General features: G+C 38.2%; 1 protein-coding gene across 8 annotated transcripts in view; it reads left to right on the top strand.

Moving 5' to 3' along the window:
• Nucleotides 1-21,266, top strand: part of CACNA2D1 (calcium voltage-gated channel auxiliary subunit alpha2delta 1) — a 509,819-nt gene that overhangs the window by 410,468 nt on the left and 78,085 nt on the right. For all 8 annotated transcript variants that reach the window (XM_082692507.1, XM_082692510.1, XM_082692508.1 and 5 more), the window contains exons 11-12: nt 6,467-6,625; nt 12,990-13,094. In XM_082692507.1, the coding sequence (XP_082548633.1) occupies nt 6,467-6,625; nt 12,990-13,094 (264 nt within the window). The remainder of the gene's footprint in view (nt 1-6,466; nt 6,626-12,989; nt 13,095-21,266) is intronic.

Consider the following 21,266-nt stretch of genomic DNA (forward strand, 5'->3'; position numbering starts at 1 on the left):
AATGAAACCTAACCAAGAATTTTGAAGATCACACCCTGTGTTCACTTTGCTTTTATTTTCCTGCACTGCCCTCTGGTGTCCAACACGCAGATAGCTCATGATACCAGAATTGTAACCGCCCAATACACAAATGCATTGTAATTTAATTTAGGTAATTCGTTTAAATTAATAATTTTGCACAATATAAATTGGTTGCATAAGTTATTGGTTATATTATATAAACAAGTTCAATTGTATTTTTTAATTAAAAAAACACCCTTGTTTCAAAGCAGGCTAATCTGAATTTGAGGTTTTCTGCTGGTTTTATGTGCAGTTTGAGCCTACCATTGAGCCTATCCATGCTTTTACATGGATAAAAGAGAAAACAAATCATTAAGACAAGTTCTGAGGAATAATATAGATACTGAACAATTTTTCAGAAACCAAGAAATTATAAATTATGTCCTTTTTTGCCCATTAAAGAATGTTTTATAATTAAGCAATGTACAAAGTACCCTAAAGCAAGTCTGTTTTTGTAAGAGTTTAGATGACACATGGATTAGGGAAAGGGGTAAAAATGAAAGGCGAGCTGAATGGTCAAAGATTCAGTGGGTTGCTTCTGTTTGTTTCTCTGCAATTCCAAGTGAAATAATAGCACTTTTGGTTTTCTTTTGTCTTTAATTCTTAATGTTTCTAGAGGAAAACCACTGATCCACTAACAATTTTAAAGGTAGACTCGGTGCCCTGTGGAAATGCATTACAACATCCCACGAGGGTGCCGTTCCTACACAAGCTTGCTTTTGAGGAACTTGAAGATTCTTTGACTTACGACGTGCCAACATTTCGTTTTTATCCAAGGGGCGGCAGAGTTCTCTCTCAGAAACATTTTGTGAGGAGTACCTGAGAACAAAAATCCTGTCTTCATAAAACTAAAAGTTTTAATTACTTCATCTGAGAGGTTAACAGTTTATTTTGGCACCGAAATTATCTTTTAATAGGATGTGTGTACTTGACTATGATATTTAATAGGAAGGTTCTTCGGAAGCATTGACATTTACTGTTCATGGTTTTTTCAGAGACTATTTCAAACATTAACTTGTGTTTGAAGAATACTTGCATTGTCTTGTTAGTGAACTTTAAGGCTTACTAAAGCTGATACCACTTATCAGAATCTTTCTCATTAATCTAGGAATCTGTTGTGATGTAAGCATACTTATGTTTTTACTAAAATAATTTTTTAAATGCTAGAGTTGGACTTGATTTAACATCTATGGGCCAGACTTTTCAGTAGGTGTTTTACATACATCTTTGTTTGGATATTTTAATAGCATCTGTTTGGACAGAATATTTACATGTATGACTATATAAGCTTAACATATTATAAAGCTAAAACATCTCTACGATGTTAAATCTGTAGCTTGATTTTGATCAACATTTCACACTGTCGTCTAACGAAACTCCATATATATACACTTGTTAAATATTTATGGCATACTATTATATACCCAGTACGGAGGTTGCATTGGTGGAGTGGCTATTTTCTTTGAGTATGTGTGCTTCAAAGCTAGGGAAGAATTTGTCAAAATAGTCTACAAAGAAGTAGGAAATTTTAATGGAGTCATGTTCTGTGTAAGATACATGTAGGCCTAGGAGAGCTTATAATGAGGTGGTCTGATAGTCAAGAAAGGTCATGAAAGCCTTTGTAAGGAAACACTGTTGAGGGAAAGAAGTGTTGTAGGCAGAAGAACGTGTTATGTGGAAGGAGGAAATGAAAGAATGTTCATTTGCTAGAGTAGGGATACGAAGTTCCACGTGAGTTGTACCCCACATGCTCATCTTAACCCACACATCTTTCTGTGTCAGTATGCTAGCAGAAATTTTTCTCTATGGTTCTTATAAGACACCTACTTGGTTGAATTTTCTGGGATCAGGAAAGGAATCAGTGTGGTATTAGTTTGGATTTCTGACTCTGAGGTTAGTTAAATATACATTTTTAGAAAAAAGCATTTTTTTAATAAGTGACAAAAGCAGGAGTCCTTAAATCTATTTTCACTCACAATATACTATTTCAAAGCTTTGTAATACTGTATTATTAAACTTCTGTCCTAAGGTTTTTAATACAGGAGTGATTTATGTATTAAATATGTGGTTTATAAATTAAAATTTAGTACATGTTACCAAAGACTGCAGTTTCAGCTTGTGAAATTAAACCTGTTCTTTTTGTCTGTTCTAAAAATAGATGAGTGTGAGATGTCTGTGAAATACACACTTAGCTATTTTAGAACTTGTAAAATTTCTCTTTACTTTCCTAGGAGAGTGAGACTTGCTATGGGGACTTAGGCTTTGTAAGCTGTTCCTTCCCCTGCATTATTTATGAGTTTTATTATGAGTTTAATCGTAGTATTTCTGTTACATACCACTGCATTTGTATTTAATGAATTGAATTTACATTAATCAGTTTGTGTTAAAGCGACTTAATGAGATGCTTCATTTTTCTGTGTTAAAAGCAGGTCAGGGCCAACCGAAATACTCAGAGCAATACATTATTTAGTGCTCATTTTCTGCACAACTTGTAATTTTATCATGATTCACGGTTTAAATCAGTTAATAACATTTTCTGTAACCATTTCTAATAATTCTCTAAGGTCAGACATTTTACTATTGATTCATTGGCAAACTTTTTTTTTTTTTTTTAAACTTTCTGACATGGGAATTCTCACCTTCTTTTGTTTTCAGAACAGAATGTGTAGAATAAGATTGTGTCAGATTATCAAAGAATGGCATAAAAGAGGGAGTGGAATTTAGAACTGACGATACTACGTTTCCAACATTCGAATTTATGGAAAACAGCACAGAAACATATTAGAGCTTTTTACTCCTATGTAGGATATAACTGAAAATAGTGTTCAAAGTAAAAATAAGAAAGAACCCAAATTATGTATCTGTGCAGGATATTTTCCTTGTTTTATCTCCACTCTCTCCAAACCTTCCCTCTTCTTCCTTTACCTTGATTGTGGCTTGTGTCCTCAGTGAACAGCAAGGCAGGCAGTAGCCGTCCCCTTTTCAACCCCAAATCTATGTATATACCCAGCAGCGCCTGTACTCAGCTCCCACTCGTCTTCCTCAGATCAATGAAGTGGATACCCATTCAAGGGTCACTCCACACGCCGGCTGCCTGTCCTTCCCTATCTTCACAAGAACTGTATATTTTACCTCTTTTCTCTTTTCCTGCATCTTTTCCTTCCTTCACTCTTCATTATCAGTACTCTTGCTCTAGTGACCTTGCACTTTTAAGGCAGCCTTTCCTTGACTCCAGGCTCTCCCTCAGAGGTACCCACCTCTTTACTTCTTTGTTTCCCAGCCAAGGCACTTTGAAGACGGCACTGGCCACCACTTCCCATGTGCGTCCAGGATTCCAGTGGGCTCTGCCCCGCCCCCGCTCCCCGGACACTGACCGTGTAACATGTTTGACTTCCATGGATACTTTGAATTTTGCATCTTTGTATCTGAACGGCACTACCTTTCTCACTGATACTTTTCTTTCTTTTTTCTCTCTCTCCTCATTCCAAACAGCCCAGTCTCCTGATTTCCTTCCTGCCTCCTTACTTCTGCTAAGTTTACTTAGGGACTCCTTTGACTATTTTCCTTTTATGTCTATGGATTTACACCATATTTCTATATTGAAGCCTTCTACTTTTCTTTTTTTTAAATCTTTAGCCAAGACCGCTTTTGAGGCTCATACTTTAAAGATTTTGCTTGTGTATTTGACACACACACACACAGAGAGAGAGAGAGAGAGAGAGCACGCGTGCGCTCAAGTGGAGGACAGGGGGAGATGGGAGAGGGTGAAACAGACATCCCACTGAGCAGGGAACCAGATTCAGGCTCTATCCTGGGACCCTGAGATCATGACCTGAGCCAAAGCAGACCCTTAACCTATTGAGCCACCCAGGTGTACCCTGAGTCTCATACTTCAAATACTATGATTACCTGACTTCACCATTTACATGTCTTACTTGTATTGAAAACTCACCCTCACTTGAACACTGTGCTTCTCCTGACTCTTCCTCAAGAGCCCCCGAGCCCATCACTGCTCTGGTCCTCCGGCCATCCTGACGCCCGTATCAGACACCTGCACGGCATTCCTGGTACTAGGCTGTTACTCAGCTGCATCCTCGGTCTACCACCACACGCTGTGGATTCTTCCTCCCAAATCAATGTACAGCCCCTTCTTGTCTGACCATCTCCACAAATGCCAAAGCCACTTATTATATTGAGCTCGATTTTTTTTTAAGATTTTATTTATTTATTTGACAGAGAGAAATCACAAGTAGTCGGAGAGGCAGGCAGAGAGAGAGAGAGAGGGTAGCAGGCTCCCTGCTGAGCAGAGAGCCCGATTCGGGACTCGATCCCAGGACCCTGAGATCATGACCTGAGCCGAAGGCAGCGGCTTAACCCACTGAGCCACCCAGGCGCCCCCTATAATAGCCTTCTAATTTATTTTCTCTCCTTTGAATTTTGCTCACCTTAAATCCATTTCCCAAATAGCAACTTGCATGATCTCTTAAATTTTTACATTAAATTATTTTCTATGTGGCTTAAAATCTTTCTGTGACTTGCCTTTTGACAGAAATTCAAAGCACAGTTTTTTAGCATTTCTATTGGACCCTGCACGACTAGCCCGCCTCCCTTCCCAAACACATTTGATGTCATTGTCCTCACTCACGTGTGACTGAGCTAAACTCTCTTTCTTTATACATCCCTAAAAGGCTTTCCTTTTGTTGTTCTGTTTGTCTGGAATGTTCTTCCTCCATAGTCTTCAATGAAACATTTCTTTGGAATCACAGGAAATGCCATTTCTTATGCAGATTTTCCCCTGACTACTCATGGTCCAAACTGGAATCCACTTGTGATTTGTCTCTTGGGGAATAAAGCTCTGTTGCTTTAGAGAACTACTCATAATGTGCTGTAATATGTTAAGATGCTCTGCAGGAATAGTTAAAATCCCAGACCCTTATGTCACAGTGCTAGTCTGATCCTGACTCTATGTCCTATGTGCCCTAGGACTGTGGGCAAGTTCTTTAACCCCTCAGTGCCTACATTTCTTCATGAATAGTAATAAATACGTGCCTTGTAGGGCATTTACAAAGTGGAAATGATTAATATTTGTAGAGTAAACCCAACACATAGTAGGCACCATATATGCACTTACATACACGCGTGTGTATGTTTGTGCATAATCTACCTAATGCCTGAAGGCACAGAACTGTCACCTGCCACAATTCTTGACCTATAACAGGCTGACAGTAAATATTTGCTTGCTGAATTGATGAAATGTGCAGTGCACCTTATAATTAAGCTTCATTGATTTTCAGAGAAAAAAGGAACACTTGTTATATTTATAAGAGTATGTGATCGGTTGTAAAATTTACATTTCGGTTTGTGATCCACCCATTAAAGTCGTTTAATGATACATTTTTGAGAAAATCTCCAGGATTTCATCTGGGCAGCCGCCTACCTCCTAGCAGGCATGGTCTTATTATCATCCTCATTTTGCTGATGTGACACTCGGCGCTGAGAGCCTACAGGGCTCATACAAATAGCAGAGCTAATAAAAGGTGGGATGTTTCCACTCGTCTCAGTGCCCTGGATCTCCCTGCAGAGCTCATTGTTCTTAGCTTTTTTTGGAAATACCCAGTGAACTCCATGAATACTTTTTATAGGGTTGGTGATACTAACGTCGGTGATGACTCTTAAATGTTCACGCAGGGACACACATCAGGTTTGATGTTCTCTCCTCCTGCAGCCTCCTGGTTGTTCAGGCCTTCATCATTCACAACCATCTCTGTCTGCGAGGATCTGCTTGCCCTTGGCCTCGCCTCCGTCATTCCCTTGCCTTCTGCGTATACGCTCTAGAGCGAGCAGTTCTAAAAGGCCACCTGTTGTTCCTGATTCTTTCACCTTACTTTCCCGGATTAACCCTGGTAGAAAGACTGTACCATCACAGTTCAGGATTACTAAAATTCGGTTCCTGTCATCGACTTTCTGGCTTTTTCACCCAGCTTCTCCTTAAGAAAGGCAAGCAAGTGGTTAGTTTCTCCTTGAACTCGGCCACATATCACCATATCTTTTCTGGATTCTGAATACATGGCATTGTTTGTTGGCTTCTCCCCCTTCCCCCCATGCCCCTGCCAAAGGCTCAGAATATTTGAGAGCTGAAAGGGGCCTTATGTAATTCAAGTCCCAAATTTATAATCAGAGAAACTAAGCTCCAGGAAGGTGAGTGACCGGCTCACGGTTGCACTAGGAGTGGGGGGCTCAGGTGAAAATTGCTGTTTGATCCTTAGTGAACTTCTGTTCTCCATTTACTCACTTTATGAGAGAGAAACAATGCAACAAGACTGGGATGTAGAGGCCACAAATTCAAATAAAATAATGTGATTGATTTTCTTGTTCATTTATATATTTACTTTTCTGTCTTTCACAGTTTAACAGCAATGCCCAGGACGTGAGCTGTTTTCAGCACCTTGTCCAAGCCAATGTGAGAAATAAGAAAGTGCTGAAAGACGCAGTGAATAATATCACAGCAAAAGGAATCACTGACTATAAGAAAGGCTTTAGTTTTGCTTTTGAACAGCTGCTTAATGTAAGTAACCATACTGCCCCCCTTTTCTCTCTTATTACTGAGTCACGGCATCTGAATTTCAATATGCTGGTACTTACTACCATCAGTCACTATGAGTTACATAACTGTGCTGGTTTTCATTTAATTTAAAAGCAGATGTGTCCAGGCAGTAGAAATCTTTGAACTACTTTTATTTTTAAATCCAAAATTCAAAAAAACATACAAAATACAGACATTCTTTTTCTTTTAGATCTTTTCTTCCATCATCTTTTAAACATTTTTTTTAAAGATTTTATTTATTTATTTGTCAGAGAGAGAGAGAGAGAGATAGAGCGCGCGCGAGAGTGAGCACAGGCAGACAGAGTGGCAGGCAGAGGCAGAGGGAGAAGCAGGTTCCCTGCCGAGCAAGGAGCCCGATGTGGGACTCCATCCCAGGATGCTGGGATCATGACCTGAGCCGAAGGCAGCCGCTTAACCAACTGAGCCACACAGGTGTCCCCTTCCATCGTCTTTTAAAACTGCTTAAGAAGCACATTTGTAAGATCATTATTTCATTTTGTATAAACACTTCCAACTTAGTTGACATATGTAGACTATTGTTTCATTTTGTTTTCTCAATCGCTACTATATTTATCTGGAGACTGGCGTTTTCAAATCCTCCAATGACTGGTGGAAATATTTTAGTTTTATTATTATTTTTTTTATTTTTGAAGATTTTATTTATTTGACAGAGAGATAGGGAGCACAAGTTGGGGGAGCAGCAGGGAGAGGGAGTGGGAGAAGCAGGCTCTTCCCTGAGCAGGGAGCCCAACAGGGGCTCGATCCCAGGACCCTGGGATCATGACCAGAGCCAAAGGCAGCCACTTAACTGACTGAGCTACCCAGACACCCCGAATATTTTAAACATCTACTTGGTTCTTGTAGTTGTTTCTTAATGTACAGAAAGGTCCAAATGACAGACATGAAGGTGAGGAGGACATAAAATAACAGAGCAGGAATTCCTTCCTCGGTGACGATCCGCCCTCCAGACGTATCACCCACTGATATCTCTGTTCAGACTCTCACGCTCCAGCACGCCTACTGTCTGCCCCGTATTACAGCGTGTATCTCACACTCCAGACTCCCGTTCTCAAATGGCTTTGTCGTCTGTTTCGTTTTGAACTCTTCAACGCAGGACTTATCATTCAGCTTTTTATCTCTCGTGAAGCAGTATTACTGTGGTGGTCGAAAGTGCGGACCGAAACTTTCTGCACCTCGGTTTCCTCCCTTAGACCGTGGCACATTCCTCAGAGGGATGTAGGTAGGATTGTCCACAGAACCTGGCGCATAGCAAACCTCATGTGACTGTGGTTGTTGGCTCGATACTGGTGTCTTGATCATTATGACTATAGTTAACGCCTAGCATATGTCTAGTAGAGGGTCAACTTGGAATTCATACCCGATTTGTTGAGTCACTGAATAAGCCCTTACAGGTGGTCTTATCTACGAATCCTACTTTGCTGTTCCCTGAGTAAACTTCTCAAAGAGTTTTCAGGGTACCTGACTGGTTGCTTCCTCCAGTCATTCATTCAGCTGATATTTATTGGAAGCCTCACAGTTTCCTGTCATTTTACCAGTACTGGAATAGCAGAGGTAAAGCAGACTGTCTGGTGGCAAGAACATCCAGCATGGCACGGTTAATGATCATTCCTAGAACAGTGTGTTGGTGCTGGTATGGGGCAAAATCAGAGTCTGTTTACTTGAGTGGCACCAAAGAGGGATTCGACTTACCCAAAGGAGGTCAGGAAAGTGGGCATTTTCTTGAAAACAGGATTTACAAGAGTGAGTAGAATTTAGGCAGGTAGATGAGAGAGGGAAAATCATGTCAGATAGAGAGAACCACACAGACAAAGGCACAGACAAAGGAGACATCGAGGCACATTGAGAAAGTGGCAGGTGCTTCCCCAAGTCCGGGACATAGCAATATAGGAGCAGTGAGGGAAATAAAAAGGCCATGAGGTATCAGTTAATGAGGTGTTTAGGAGCAAATGAAAACTTGATAATATGAGAATGGCATGGTCTAACGAGTGTTCTAAGTTAAGCTGTCCTGGTGTTGGAGTCAAAGTGAAGAAAGGTTAAGGAGAGTGACATGGTAACTAGCGGGATGGTTCTCTGGACTCGAATCCTTGGTGGCTGGTGACACAGGACTCTCGAGAGGGGCTCTGAGGGTGGAAAAGGCTCAGTTTCAGTTATGTGGACTTTGAGGTGATAATTATTTATTAGGTAGTGTTAGATAAGCAAGTAAGGAGACCAGGAAGCTAAGCAGCTCAGTGTTGCAGTTTCCAGCGGGAATTCTCTTTGGTAAAATGTGTAAGTTTATTAAAGGGTGTATGTTCGTTAACTAGAAGGATGAAAACTCAGAACTCGGAGATTCAGATGTAATGAACTCTTCGATGACAATGTATTCTTTCTGCAGTAAAGAAATAGCATTTTGTGGGCTTTTTCATAGAAGTTCTTTTTTCTTTTGAGCCAATCAGGTTTTTCTAGATTGTGGCATTTTGATGACCCTTCTTAGTATTGTTAATTGTGTCACTCCATTCCCTCGTATTCAGGTTTCAGTTGTGAAATGATAAGGGGTCTCAAGCCTCCTGTACTGTTTCCAAGGCTGTCTCATTAGAGAGGCCACAGTAACTCCCAGATTCACTCCTAGTTGGGGATTAAATATGATTTAACTCCACTTGGCCTCTCACAGTGCCTCTACTGCCAGTTGTAAATGATTTTTAATATGTTCTCAGTTATTCCTGAAATAAGTCTCAGATGTTCTGCTTTCCACATATCCCTTGTGTATTGCTATTCTTTATTTTATTTGTAGTAAAGATTTTATTTATTTATTTGACACAGAGAGAGATCACAAGCAGGCAGAGCAGCAGGCACAGAGAGAGGGGGAAGCAGGCTCCGGGCCGAGCAGAGAGCCTGATGCGGGCGTGATCCCTGAGACCATGACCTGAGCCGAAGGCAAAGGTTTAACTCACTGAGCCACCTACGGGCCCCTGTTGGTCATTTTCAAATAATTCCCAGGGGCCTGGGTGGCTCAGTAGGTTAAGCAGTTGACTCATGATTCTAGACTCATAGAATTGAGCCCAGGCATGGGCAGTGTGCTCAGCGCAGAGACTGCTTGTCCCTCTCCCTCTGCTCTTTCCCCTGCTCACACGTACTCTCTCTCTTTCTCCCTCTCTCTCTCAAATAAATACATAAATAAATAAAAACTTAAAAATAATTTCCCCAGATGTTATTACTAGTCTTATTCAAAGTTGAAGCAGATTTTCTTACCTATTTCCAATACTTGCAGTCTTCTTGTCCCACAATGTTATTCTCTGGTTTTTGTTTGTCCTTGTAAGGTTTATCATTAAGATCCCTGAAGCAAGTATCAAATAGGATTAAATGTATCACTTATCCCACAGTACACCTTGAACTGAGATTTGAGTTAGTCCTCAGATGGCACTTCATAAAATATTACAAATCAAAAGGCATTTTTCAAAAAAAATTTTATGAAGTCCGTAAGTGATAGCTGGTGTGCTGTGTCATGTCCGCACGGTGATACAGGGAAACACAGGGATACACTTAACACAATTTGTTATGAAATCACGTATTAAAGTAAATTACCAACTCTACTAGTCATTTTATTGAAATAGCCAAGTTCTTTCCTTTACTCAATTTGTTACAAACCATAACATAATTGTTAGGATTGTGTGATTCTTTAGAAAACTGCAAATCCTCTGACTAGTTGCTGACTTCGCCTATCACGCATCTACTAAGGAGGCTACTCCTGGGAAAGATCGTATTAAAAACGAAACATTTCTTTATTTCCCCTTTTGTGTATGTCCTAACATCTCTCTCTCTCTCGGGAAATATTATTATTTTAATTACATGACTGATCAGCAAGAGCCATTGTGCTTACTTAACTGGTACTTGTGTTCATTAATACTGTTGCCCCCACTACTTCCAAAAATGAAACCAAGTCCTTATGTAAAATTCTTTTTTTTTTTAAAGATTTTATTTATTTATTTGACAGAGAGAAATCACAAGTAGATGGAGAGGCAGGCAGAGAGAGAGAGAGAGGGAAGCAGAGAGCCCGATGCGGGACTCCATCCCAGGACCCTGAGATCATGACCTGAGCCGAAGGCAGGGGCTTAACCCACTGAGCCACCCAGGCGCCCATAAAATTCTTAATCACTTTTCTGTAACAGCCCTTTAGGTACATATTATGTAGGCAGATAAAAAGAAATCATCAAAGAAATTAATTTTAGTTAAGGAATTTCAGTGTCGTTCACAGAGGTATTTTGATGATAAAATAGGTAACTTTTTTATAGTCAAATTTTCAGATGGCTTTCTTCACAGATGAGAACTATGCTTGAATGTGACAAATTGTAATATTTAGTACTTGGGTTTTCACAATACTTGGTTAACAGCTTTAACTGCCAATGTTCTAATGGCCTAATCAATGGGGTGAGATTATATGAAACAAGATATTTTCATCACTAGAGTTGTCTTGACTGATTTTTACAATGGGAAATGGGATTTATCTTCTTTGAAAAGTAAGATAGGGTATAGTCTTTCAATAAGCCTAAACACTGCTTAAGGATTAACATTTTTTTCAAAAATACTTCTCATTTAAAGGCAAGGCTGGTGATTTCCAGTATGGTAACCACAATCCCATGTGGCTTATTGAGGCTTAAAATTATGCCTTGTCTGAATTGAAAAATGTGTTGTAAATGTAAAATATACACCAGAATTTGAAGAGCTATTATGAAAGAAAAAATGCATATTATCTCAATAATATTGATATGGATTTCATGTTGAATTGACAACATATTGGATGACTGGGTTAAATAAAATATGTTAGTAAAATTAATTTCAGAGATTTCTTCATACTTTGATTAATGTGGCTATTAGAAAGTTAAAATTAGGGGCGCCTGGGTGGCTCAGTGTGTTAAACCTCTGCCTTCAGCTCAGGTCATGATCTCAGGGTCCTGGGATCGAGCCCCGCATCGGGTTCTCTGCTTATCAGGGAGCCTGCTTCCTCCTCTCCCTCTGCCTGCCTCTCTGCCTACTTGTGATCTCTGTCAAATAAATAAATAAATAAAATCTTTTAAAATTAAAAAAAAAAAAAAAGAAAAGAAAGTTAAAATTGCAAATTTGACTTGCATTACACCTCCAGTGAATAGTACTGAGCTGGAGCCTTGACATTCTCAAAGAAGTTGAGCATTCATAAATTAACGTAATCTTTTATTCTGAACAGTTTTTGCGAACACATTCCACCACAGTAGAAGTTTGAGACTAATTTCAGAACTTCCAAGTCTACCTTTCTAAATTAGTTGTTCATTTTCATGGCCCCTTGGTGCTAATCCATTGTTCTCCTATGTCTGACTCTTTGGAGACCTTAAAGGTTACAATAGGATTTGCCACTGGAATTGAGTCTTTTAGAGTTAGACTATGTGTGTGGATTGAGAGAAGATATAGCAGGATATTCTGGGATTAGGTATTGGCGTTTGCAAAGATGTAAGAGCGTTGGGTGTTAGGGATCAACTACGAGTTTATAATTTTGGACAGGTTAAGTGAATAAAGTAGGATGAGGAAGAATGAAAGGGAGCAGAAATGTTTGCAAATGGGTTGAAAATAAATGTGGGAGGGCATGCACATTTTTCGTTCACACTGTTTCTGGTACAAATTATAAGGGCATAAAATTGACATAATAACCATTAATTTAAATCTATTTATTAATCAACCATGGAGAAATTATTCTGTACTAGGTTCTTGATCAAAAAACAAACCTTCGGAGAGCCTAGGTAGCTCAGTGGGTTAAACCTCTGCCTTCAGCTCAAGTCATGATCCCAGGGTCCTGGGATCGAGCCCCACATTGGGCTCTCTGCTCCGCGGGGAGCCTGCTTCCTCTTCTCTCTCTGCCTACTTGTGATCTCTGTCTGTCAAGTAAATAAATAAAATCTTAAACAAACAAACAAACCTTCATGTCCTTATAGCACTTAGATTTAATCAGGGGAAGCTAGCAATAAACAAACAAAATAGATACTGTGTACATAAAAGCATGTAAATGCTATGAGGGAAAATACAATCTGGGAGAGACATGGCCCTTTAAAACAGTCAAGTCCTCACTGATAGGTGAAATTTGAGCATAGACAAAAAAGAAGTGAGACCTATGGATGATGGGAGGAGGGGAGGAGGCCTTCGAGGAATGGGCCTGTTCTGATCTCAGAAATGGTTCTTTAGTATATCCTTACTGAGCAGATCTGTTACCCACTACCTGCAACTTATTCATGTTCATTATGTATTGTTTTATATTCCTTACCTTTTATTGTGGATGATATCCATTCTTTTGTTTTCTTTACAGTATAATGTTTCCAGAGCCAACTGCAATAAGATTATCATGTTGTTCACGGATGGAGGAGAAGAGAGAGCCCAGGAGATATTTGCCAAATACAACAAAGACAAAAAAGTGAGTACAATTTTCTAGTATTTTATTTTTTTAAGATTCTATTTATTTATTTATTGGACAGTGAGAGAATAGGCAAGAGTGGTAGGCAGAGGGCGAGGGAGAAGCAGTGTCCTCTGCTGAGCAGGGAGCCTGACACGGGGTTCGATCCCGGGACCCTGGGATCATGACTTGAGCCAAAGGCAGATGCTTAACCTAAGCAACTAAGCTATCCCGCCAACCCAATTTTATAGTATTTTAATCTTAATGTCAATGTATGTGGTTTTTAAAGAGACCATCAAGCAGGGGTAGTAAGAAGGGATATTAGTGTGCCAATTATGAAGTCATACAGATCATAGATTATAAACCATTGGCTAAATTACAGAATGATTAAGAATTATGTTTTTATGTGATTCATAATGACCTTACATCTAATTATTAATAAAATAATTTGGACCTATAAAATCCTATTTGATTTTTATATATAAATTCTATATAAGAAACTATTATAGGAAGAGAATAAACAGAAGAGAACAGAAAAATAGAAATAGTTTGAGCTTTTCTAGGATAAATTTATGATTATTTAATTATTAAAGATTATAATAATACTTAAACTTCCTACAGATGCCTAAAAATTATCTTAACATTGTTCTGTTGATTTACTAATAAATCAATTTATAACAGCAAAAACTATATCCTTATTTGAAAACCTTTCTATTTTTGTCTACCTTAGAAGTAAAACAGCCAGTTCTCTTACCAGCAAAATGGGTTTATTCAGGAATAGCAGAAAAATTTGATCACAGGATGGTGAATCGTGGCAGGTCATAGGCCTGTGCCCATATCAAAGAAAAGGAACACTACTCTATGGGGGGTGGGGGTGGAGTCAGTGAAAAGCCGCTTTGAGCAAAAGTCCATTGGAAGAAAGTCAGAGGTCAGGGTGGTGATGGTTTCTCATTGGCTGAGTTGAGGTATTTTGTTATTGGCTGAGCTTGTTGCTGGGCAAGGAGAAACTCTCCTGCTGAAGTAGTTAAGTAGGCATCTTCTGTTGCAAATGCAAAGTACCTCTTTTTTGGGGGTCTGTGGCTGATGAGGGGGTGGTGGTGATGACAGCTCCCCCTTCCCCTTCTGGTCTCCCAACACTATTTTAAATGAGATGACCTTCATTCAGTTGTACAGTTTCAAGAAAATATCTTAGACAGATTATTTGTATGGTGTGTAAAAAGTGTTCTATGTCAGTATGCAATGAAGAATCTGAAGACAAGTGTTTTGAGGTTGGAATGTATTTTTTTCATTGATTGTTTAACTGCAGAGGAAAGCATTGTAGGGAGACCTGTTTTGAATGTCCTTCCATGTAGTGAAAACTGCTGATATTGTGGAGAATATCAACTGTGACTATTTCTCTAGCAATCCTAACATCAGCTTATTTCATCTTTCTTACTGACTCTTTGCATGTGATAAGAGAATGATTCTCAACTTGGTTTTTTTACAATGTTAAGGCTCCGTTTAAAAAAAAAAAGATGATATAAATTATTTTTTTGTGTTTAACAAATTCCAGAAGAAATCACATATTTATCCAGAAGTCTCTTCTGAATAAAATGCCAAATTTACTTTGCTTTTAATTGAACTTTTCACCATTTAGAAAGGTGTGGTTCATTATGAGCTCTAGTGGACTGTTTTATATGCATTTCAAAAACTAAAATGCGAGAGGAAAAAGGTGAATTAATATATTTAGATAGTTTTGCAGACACAGTGCTGTGAATAATTTGGGACAGTATTGATGAAAATTTTTGGAACACTTTGAAATACTCAGATGCTTTTTAGCCTATATGTGATTGGAATATGATTGAAGAATTAAAACCATATACACATATATAACTTCAAATTAATCACAAATCTTTTTAACACGGAGCTCTTTGGATACTGTATATGCTGTGGTTATATCATGACATAAGTTTACTGCATTGGTTGAGGGTTTTCGTTTTTTTGTTTTTTCCTAAATACCTGCTGATTTTAATTGTATGGAAACACTATTTATTTTGAAAAAGTTAATAAATTTAACCATTGACTGAATACTTAGAAATGATAACTTGATGTTAGGAATAATTCTTTCTAAGAAATTATCAGAGGGGTGACTGGGTGGCTCAGTAGGTTAAGTCTCTGCCTTCGGCTCAGGTCATGATCTCAGGGTCCTGAGATTGAGCCCAGCATCGGGCTCTCTGCTCAGCAGGGATCCTTCTCTCTGCCTGCTGCTCTGCCTACTTGTGCTCTCTCTGTTAAATAAATAAGTAAAATCTTTAAAAAAACATTATCAGAGTTCATGGTCATGGGAAGATGTGGGTGCATTAATCTAAGATACCATTTTTCAAAATTCAGGGCAGTGATTGCCCCTTGGAGGATGTCCCAGGCTCTCCCCTCCCATATTAATGTCTTGAAACACTGCTTCTCATCCCCTTCACCTTTTACAGAAACTCAAGTTTTTAAACAAAGCATTTTTTGACATCCTAAACCACATAATAAATGAATCCTATCACAATCACTTCTGCAAAACTGATGAATCTAGTCTTAGGGATCCTGCTGTTTGTCTGCTCGCGTAGTGACTCCTGTGCTTTATGGACACTTTAGGGCCACACAGCATTATTAAAGCCAAAGCAACTTTGGAAATGAATTGCACTTAGTTTCTGCAATTGAATGCTATTTTTACCTGACATAAAAATGAAGATGTTCTTGGAATTACATGCTTTATTGGTTCTGTGATTCTGCTTTCAGTGGCTGTAGAAAGTTCTGTGATGAGCACACACTCACACGTACATGCTGACCTACATGCACAGGTGGAGCCACGCACATTTTCTCTCTGTTTTAAACAGGCATCCTCTCTGGCCATTGTATCTCCGCGAACAAGAGACCGTGTGTGTGACTTTGGCATGCGGTTTCTTATATAAAGGTGTAGATTAAAAGCCACAGGTGGTTGAGAAGTAAGGGAGAGGTGAGGAAATAGAAATCTGGATATAAAGTACTTATTTTCTCCAAAATCCTTGCAAATTTGCTAAGAAATATTGGGGGGGGAGTAAGATCATCAACTCTGGGTCAGGTTGTTTAGATATGCAGGTATGGATGTATATACACACATATGTATTTTTAAGAATGGAAGAGCTAATTCATTAGTCTATGTTATGGATTAGTAAAGGGATACCCACACGGGGAAAGCTTATAGATGCAAAATCGAGAAATGATAACTGATAGAGATCCTTGAAAAAGGAGGGACAAAGAGATATAGATCATAGATTTCTGATTTGAGCAAACAGGAATTCTGTTGATGGGAACATTGCTGTCTCCCATGTCTTTTGCTCTCTTCTGTTTTGCTCATTGGCTTACCATATTTCCTAATGTGGGAAAACTTTGTTAAGCAAAAATTTCATCTCTTGGTATTTTCAAATTCTATATCCACTAACAGTGAAGATAGAGGATAGCAGATGACAACTTTTAAGTCAGACCTTTGAGCAGATCTGTATTTTGTCAAGATACCATTTACATAGTTAATTGTTTATGTGAAAGGCCTATATGTGCATATAGTGTGTAGGTATATGTACATACTGAAGATAGCATGTATGCTCTCTGCATATAATTGAAGACCATGAAAAAATGTCTTATATAAAAATTTCTTACTATGTATATAAGTTTCTTATATGTATATAATTTTACACATACATGTGTGTGTGTGTGTGTGTGTGTGTGTATAAAAGAAATTTTTTCACTGTCTTCAAATATGAATTCAGATGGTTTTGGATGAACTTGAAGACCCCTTTCTAAATTCAGAATTCCACCGTCCCACACCTTGTGAGAACATTGAAGCCCACAGATACTGATAATTGACGATCTTTGTCACATAAGGTTGTGTATGACACAGAATGTTCAGTAGTTTTGCCATAAGCATTTTTCCCGTAGACATCTTTGCCACAAGCATTTTCATTGCAAACATTTTCACCTTATAACTAAATGGCCATAAGGCAATCTTGCTGTAAAATAAAATAAAATAAAAATTAAAAAATTTACAGATCAGTTTGACAATTTGGTTTCTCAAACTGGTTTGACAGTTTGATTTCTTTTCTCTATTGTGCGTGCTGCATTTATGGATTGTATTCCCATTTCTGTATGGCAGAAATGTTAGCCCTCAAACTGGTATATACACATTTCTTATAGAACTTTAGAATGTCTAGCACTGGACATGTACCAGTATGCAAGGAAAAAACAACTGTGGAGAATACTTTCACAATACGAAAAAAAAAAAAAAAAATTCAAAGCTTAGTGACAGATAGGCATCCTAGTTTTTGGAGACTATTACCTGTCACAAGGTGAAGGAAGAGATCTTAGCAAAAAAAGAAAAAAAAAAAAAAAGGCATGATGCCGAAGGATGAGACAAATGAACTAGCCAGAAAAATCACAGAAAAATATTAACAGTAAGACTGAAAGACTTTAAAGACTAGTGCTTAGGTATAACCCACAGAATAAAAGCAGTGAGTTTTGTAGCATTGCTCTGAATCTGCAATATACATTTTGAATGTATTCAAGTATTTTGTATCTCACAAGAAAAGTCTTTTAAAATCTTTGTGAATAAATGATGCTATTTAATTTTTTGTGATTTTATCTTCTATAGCAAAATTGTCTTAAAGCCAACACTTATGCAGTCAGATGTTTGGAGTGAAATTGCTTGCCGCAAAGATGTTTACAGTAAAACTATCTAGAACCACGTATGACAGACCAGTCCCCTACTTGGAAAATTAGTATTTGTTACATAACAACTTGATCAACTCAGATTTTCACCAGCCGCCTTATCTTTCAAATGGCCGGCATGTAAAAATCTGATAGGTTGAATAAAATTAAAACTTTAAAGACTCCTAAAAGTTCTGCATGTGATTAGAGCTTTATGTTAAAACCTATTCTTCAACAACAAAGTTCATTTGTGACTCTCAAAGTAGCAAAATTACCAAGTCATAACGAAAGTTGGATGAGCCTTAAAAGAAAAATCTGGAAACTGCTCTTTGAATTCTGCCTTTTCCCCCAAGCCTCTTGCTTGGCATCAGCGTTGCTGCTAAATGCTTCATTTACATTCATTTGTCATCCCGATGACATTAGAAATCACTCAGAGCAGCCCAGGTAGGTGTGCTGAGGTACGTCCATCCAGAGAGCTGATGAATGAGGCTGCAGATAAACAGCACAATTTAATGAGGCCAAAAGGTTAGAGAATTAGGACAAAATGTTTGGGTTCTTTCGAAATGCATTACTCTTGGGAATTAATCTACCTGATTATAGATAGGTACAGCTTTAAAACGGAGTTCGTGTTAATCTCCTCACACAGCTGTTCCATATTAAAATGCGTTCACTTTATAATCTTTACCTGCAGCAATGCTGTTCCTTAGGGTTCACCCATGTGTATGACACTTCCTTAAAAATGGTGCCAAAACTAAAATGAACTCTATCATAAAGTCCAAACAAATGAGTAAAGGAAAGTGAAACCAGACACAGAGTTGAAAGATAACTCCCAGGCCCAGCGAAATTAAAAATACTTGATTTTCTGTAGAATAGCAGAAAGATCAGTTAGCCATACACACTGAAGATCATCTAGTCCGGTAGAAAACCGTCCTCAGATTCTTAGCTTAATTCTCAGAAGTAATCAAGAAATGCAAAAGCATCAAGAATTTATAGAACCAAAGTTTCAAAATAATGAGTAAATTGAATAAGAGGAGCAAATGACAGACTGATTTCAAAATAAAGAATGCATAGATAAAATTGTAAGAGGCTGACAAGAGATGCATTGTTACTTTTTAAAAATTATTTAGAAAGTGATTAGGGATGTCTTTCCTATTTTTCTGTCAGACCCATGGTAGAAAGAAGTAATCTGTAGCCAACAAATATCTAAAGCAAGTTAAAAATGAAGTAATATGCCTATGTTTTATATAGTAACAGTGAACATAGTCAATTAATTTTTCAAAAGGTGGTAAGGAAAGTAATTTGTTGCCTTCTGTCTTGTCCCTAACTGGCTCCTCCCAGGCAAGAATGAAACCTTTGGAAGCAATGTTTGAATATATGTGGCGTTCAGATTTGTAAAATATGTAATACCATTTAACAAATGCACTGCTCTAAAAAAGTTTGCTTTTAAGTATTTTGCCACGTTCAACAGTTACCAAAAGTTTTCCAGCTTGATTCCCCTTTTCAGTTATTTTAATTATTTGTTCACTAGCCTTGAACTTCCCTCCATGAAGGAATTTGTTCTAGTAACACAAAACGACTTTAAAAAGAAAAGCAAAATGCAATGGTCAAGTCGGTTTGTATACATGGTCACAAAGAACCAAACATGTTTGTCACGTGTTACGTGTGGGTGCGTAACACAAATACACTTGGGATTATGTCGGTGTGTTACGCTTACTGGTGACAGTTCTAGTGACTCACGCTTACGTTATGAGATGATGAGATGGGCTTGAAGCTCTATGAAGTGGGTGTTATGTCGATCTGTAAAGGGACCTTCGAATCCTTTGGGGCTAGGGCAGTGCTTGCTGCCCGTTGTTGCTAAATATTGACTGATGGGTTAGATGTATCGGTAAATACGCAGTAAAGAAGCTCCTGAGGGGGCCAACTACAAGAAATGCATAAATAAGAAAAATGTAATAGCTCTGTTCTTCTTTTAAAAGATAATCATTTAAAACAATATTTATTTCCTTCTGCTTGGAATATGGAGTAGAATTGATGTTCTATTCTTATATACATCATCTTATGAGGAAGGAGGGTTTACATTTACGTAAGAAATGGTTGCATTGATGGCATCTTTCCGTTTACTCTAATCCGTCCAACACGTAGTTTTTCACAACTGCTCTCATTACTCGTGCCAGTGAAGTATTTGGCGTTACCCAAGAATATCTGAAATAAATCCATATATTGCTTCTTTTCTGACCTCCTGGCTGATGATGGTCTTGGCAGAGCTACAAATTGCTTGGAAATACAGTGTGCCCATAGCTTATTCCTCCTTAATCAGGAACTATAAACGTCTGCAGATTATATGACACTGTGAGTTAATTATATATTAATTGGTATTGATAAGTTTTAAAAACTGACATAATTCCAAGGCATGTATCAATGTTGTTATCCACCCAAACCGTAGGACACCAGAGAGAAAGAGCCGCTCAGTTCTGTTTAATAAGATCACGTATGCAAAACCTATGTGACTACTGCATTTCGTTTTCCTTTATAAAGTGATTTGGTGTTATTTGCCTGTACAAATTCAGTAGTCCTTGATTAAATTCTTCCTTTTTTCAGACCCTAGGAAATTTCATGTAAATGTATCTCATGGACACAATGGAATTTAGACTATATTGGCCCCTTTTCTATAGGTCATCGCTAAATGTAATAAAGCAAGCCAAATTTGTTCTTCTTAGAAAGGTGTCATTTCGAGTTATTTTGAGTTCTATTTGAGGCATAGTAGGCTAGTGTCTCACTCATGGAAAATGTAACCCCGTAGAAATCTGATAATTTGACGGTAGAATTTGTAGTCCTCTTCCTCCTCATCCTCATTACCATGGTAAATAGTGATTGAACTTATAATTTTCCATGTAACATAAAAGCTTTATATGTATCATTTCATTTACAATGGGGATGATCATATGATAAAAATATTTTTATGACCACCACCACCACCACCACCACCATCATCATCATCCCCATTTTGGAATTAAGAAAACCAAAACTTGGGAAGTTAAATAGCTTGTTAAAAGTCATACAGCTACTAAGTGGCAAAGTCAAGAATTTAAATGATCTCCAGACCAGATTTTCTAAGCTCACGTGGAATGCGTCTAGCCTGTCATCTGTCTCTGTCTCCCGGGCAGCCTTGTGGGGCTGTGCCAATCATCATTTGCCCACCCAGGAGCCTTCATTGTAGTCAGACAGCAGGACTGTTCCACTAAGGGACATGCTTCTTGCAGCGTTAAGAGGTTAAGACAGATTAAACTAAGCCATCAAAACTTTGCAGACTGCAAATACCTTTCAGATCATTGGGCTTTATAAAGTAAACTTAGTGTGAAAGGTGAACGTGGACACTTTTATTTATTTCATAGTACTAGGAAACTAGGGATGTGGGTTATTCTAACGCTCCGGATTCTGTTACTCCTGTGAATTATGGTAACCGCTGTAGAATTTTCTCCTAAAATATTC

The sequence above is a fragment of the Mustela nivalis genome, assembly GCF_964662115.1.
Source record: "Mustela nivalis genome assembly, chromosome: 12".
Taxonomy (NCBI): Eukaryota; Metazoa; Chordata; class Mammalia; order Carnivora; family Mustelidae; genus Mustela; species Mustela nivalis.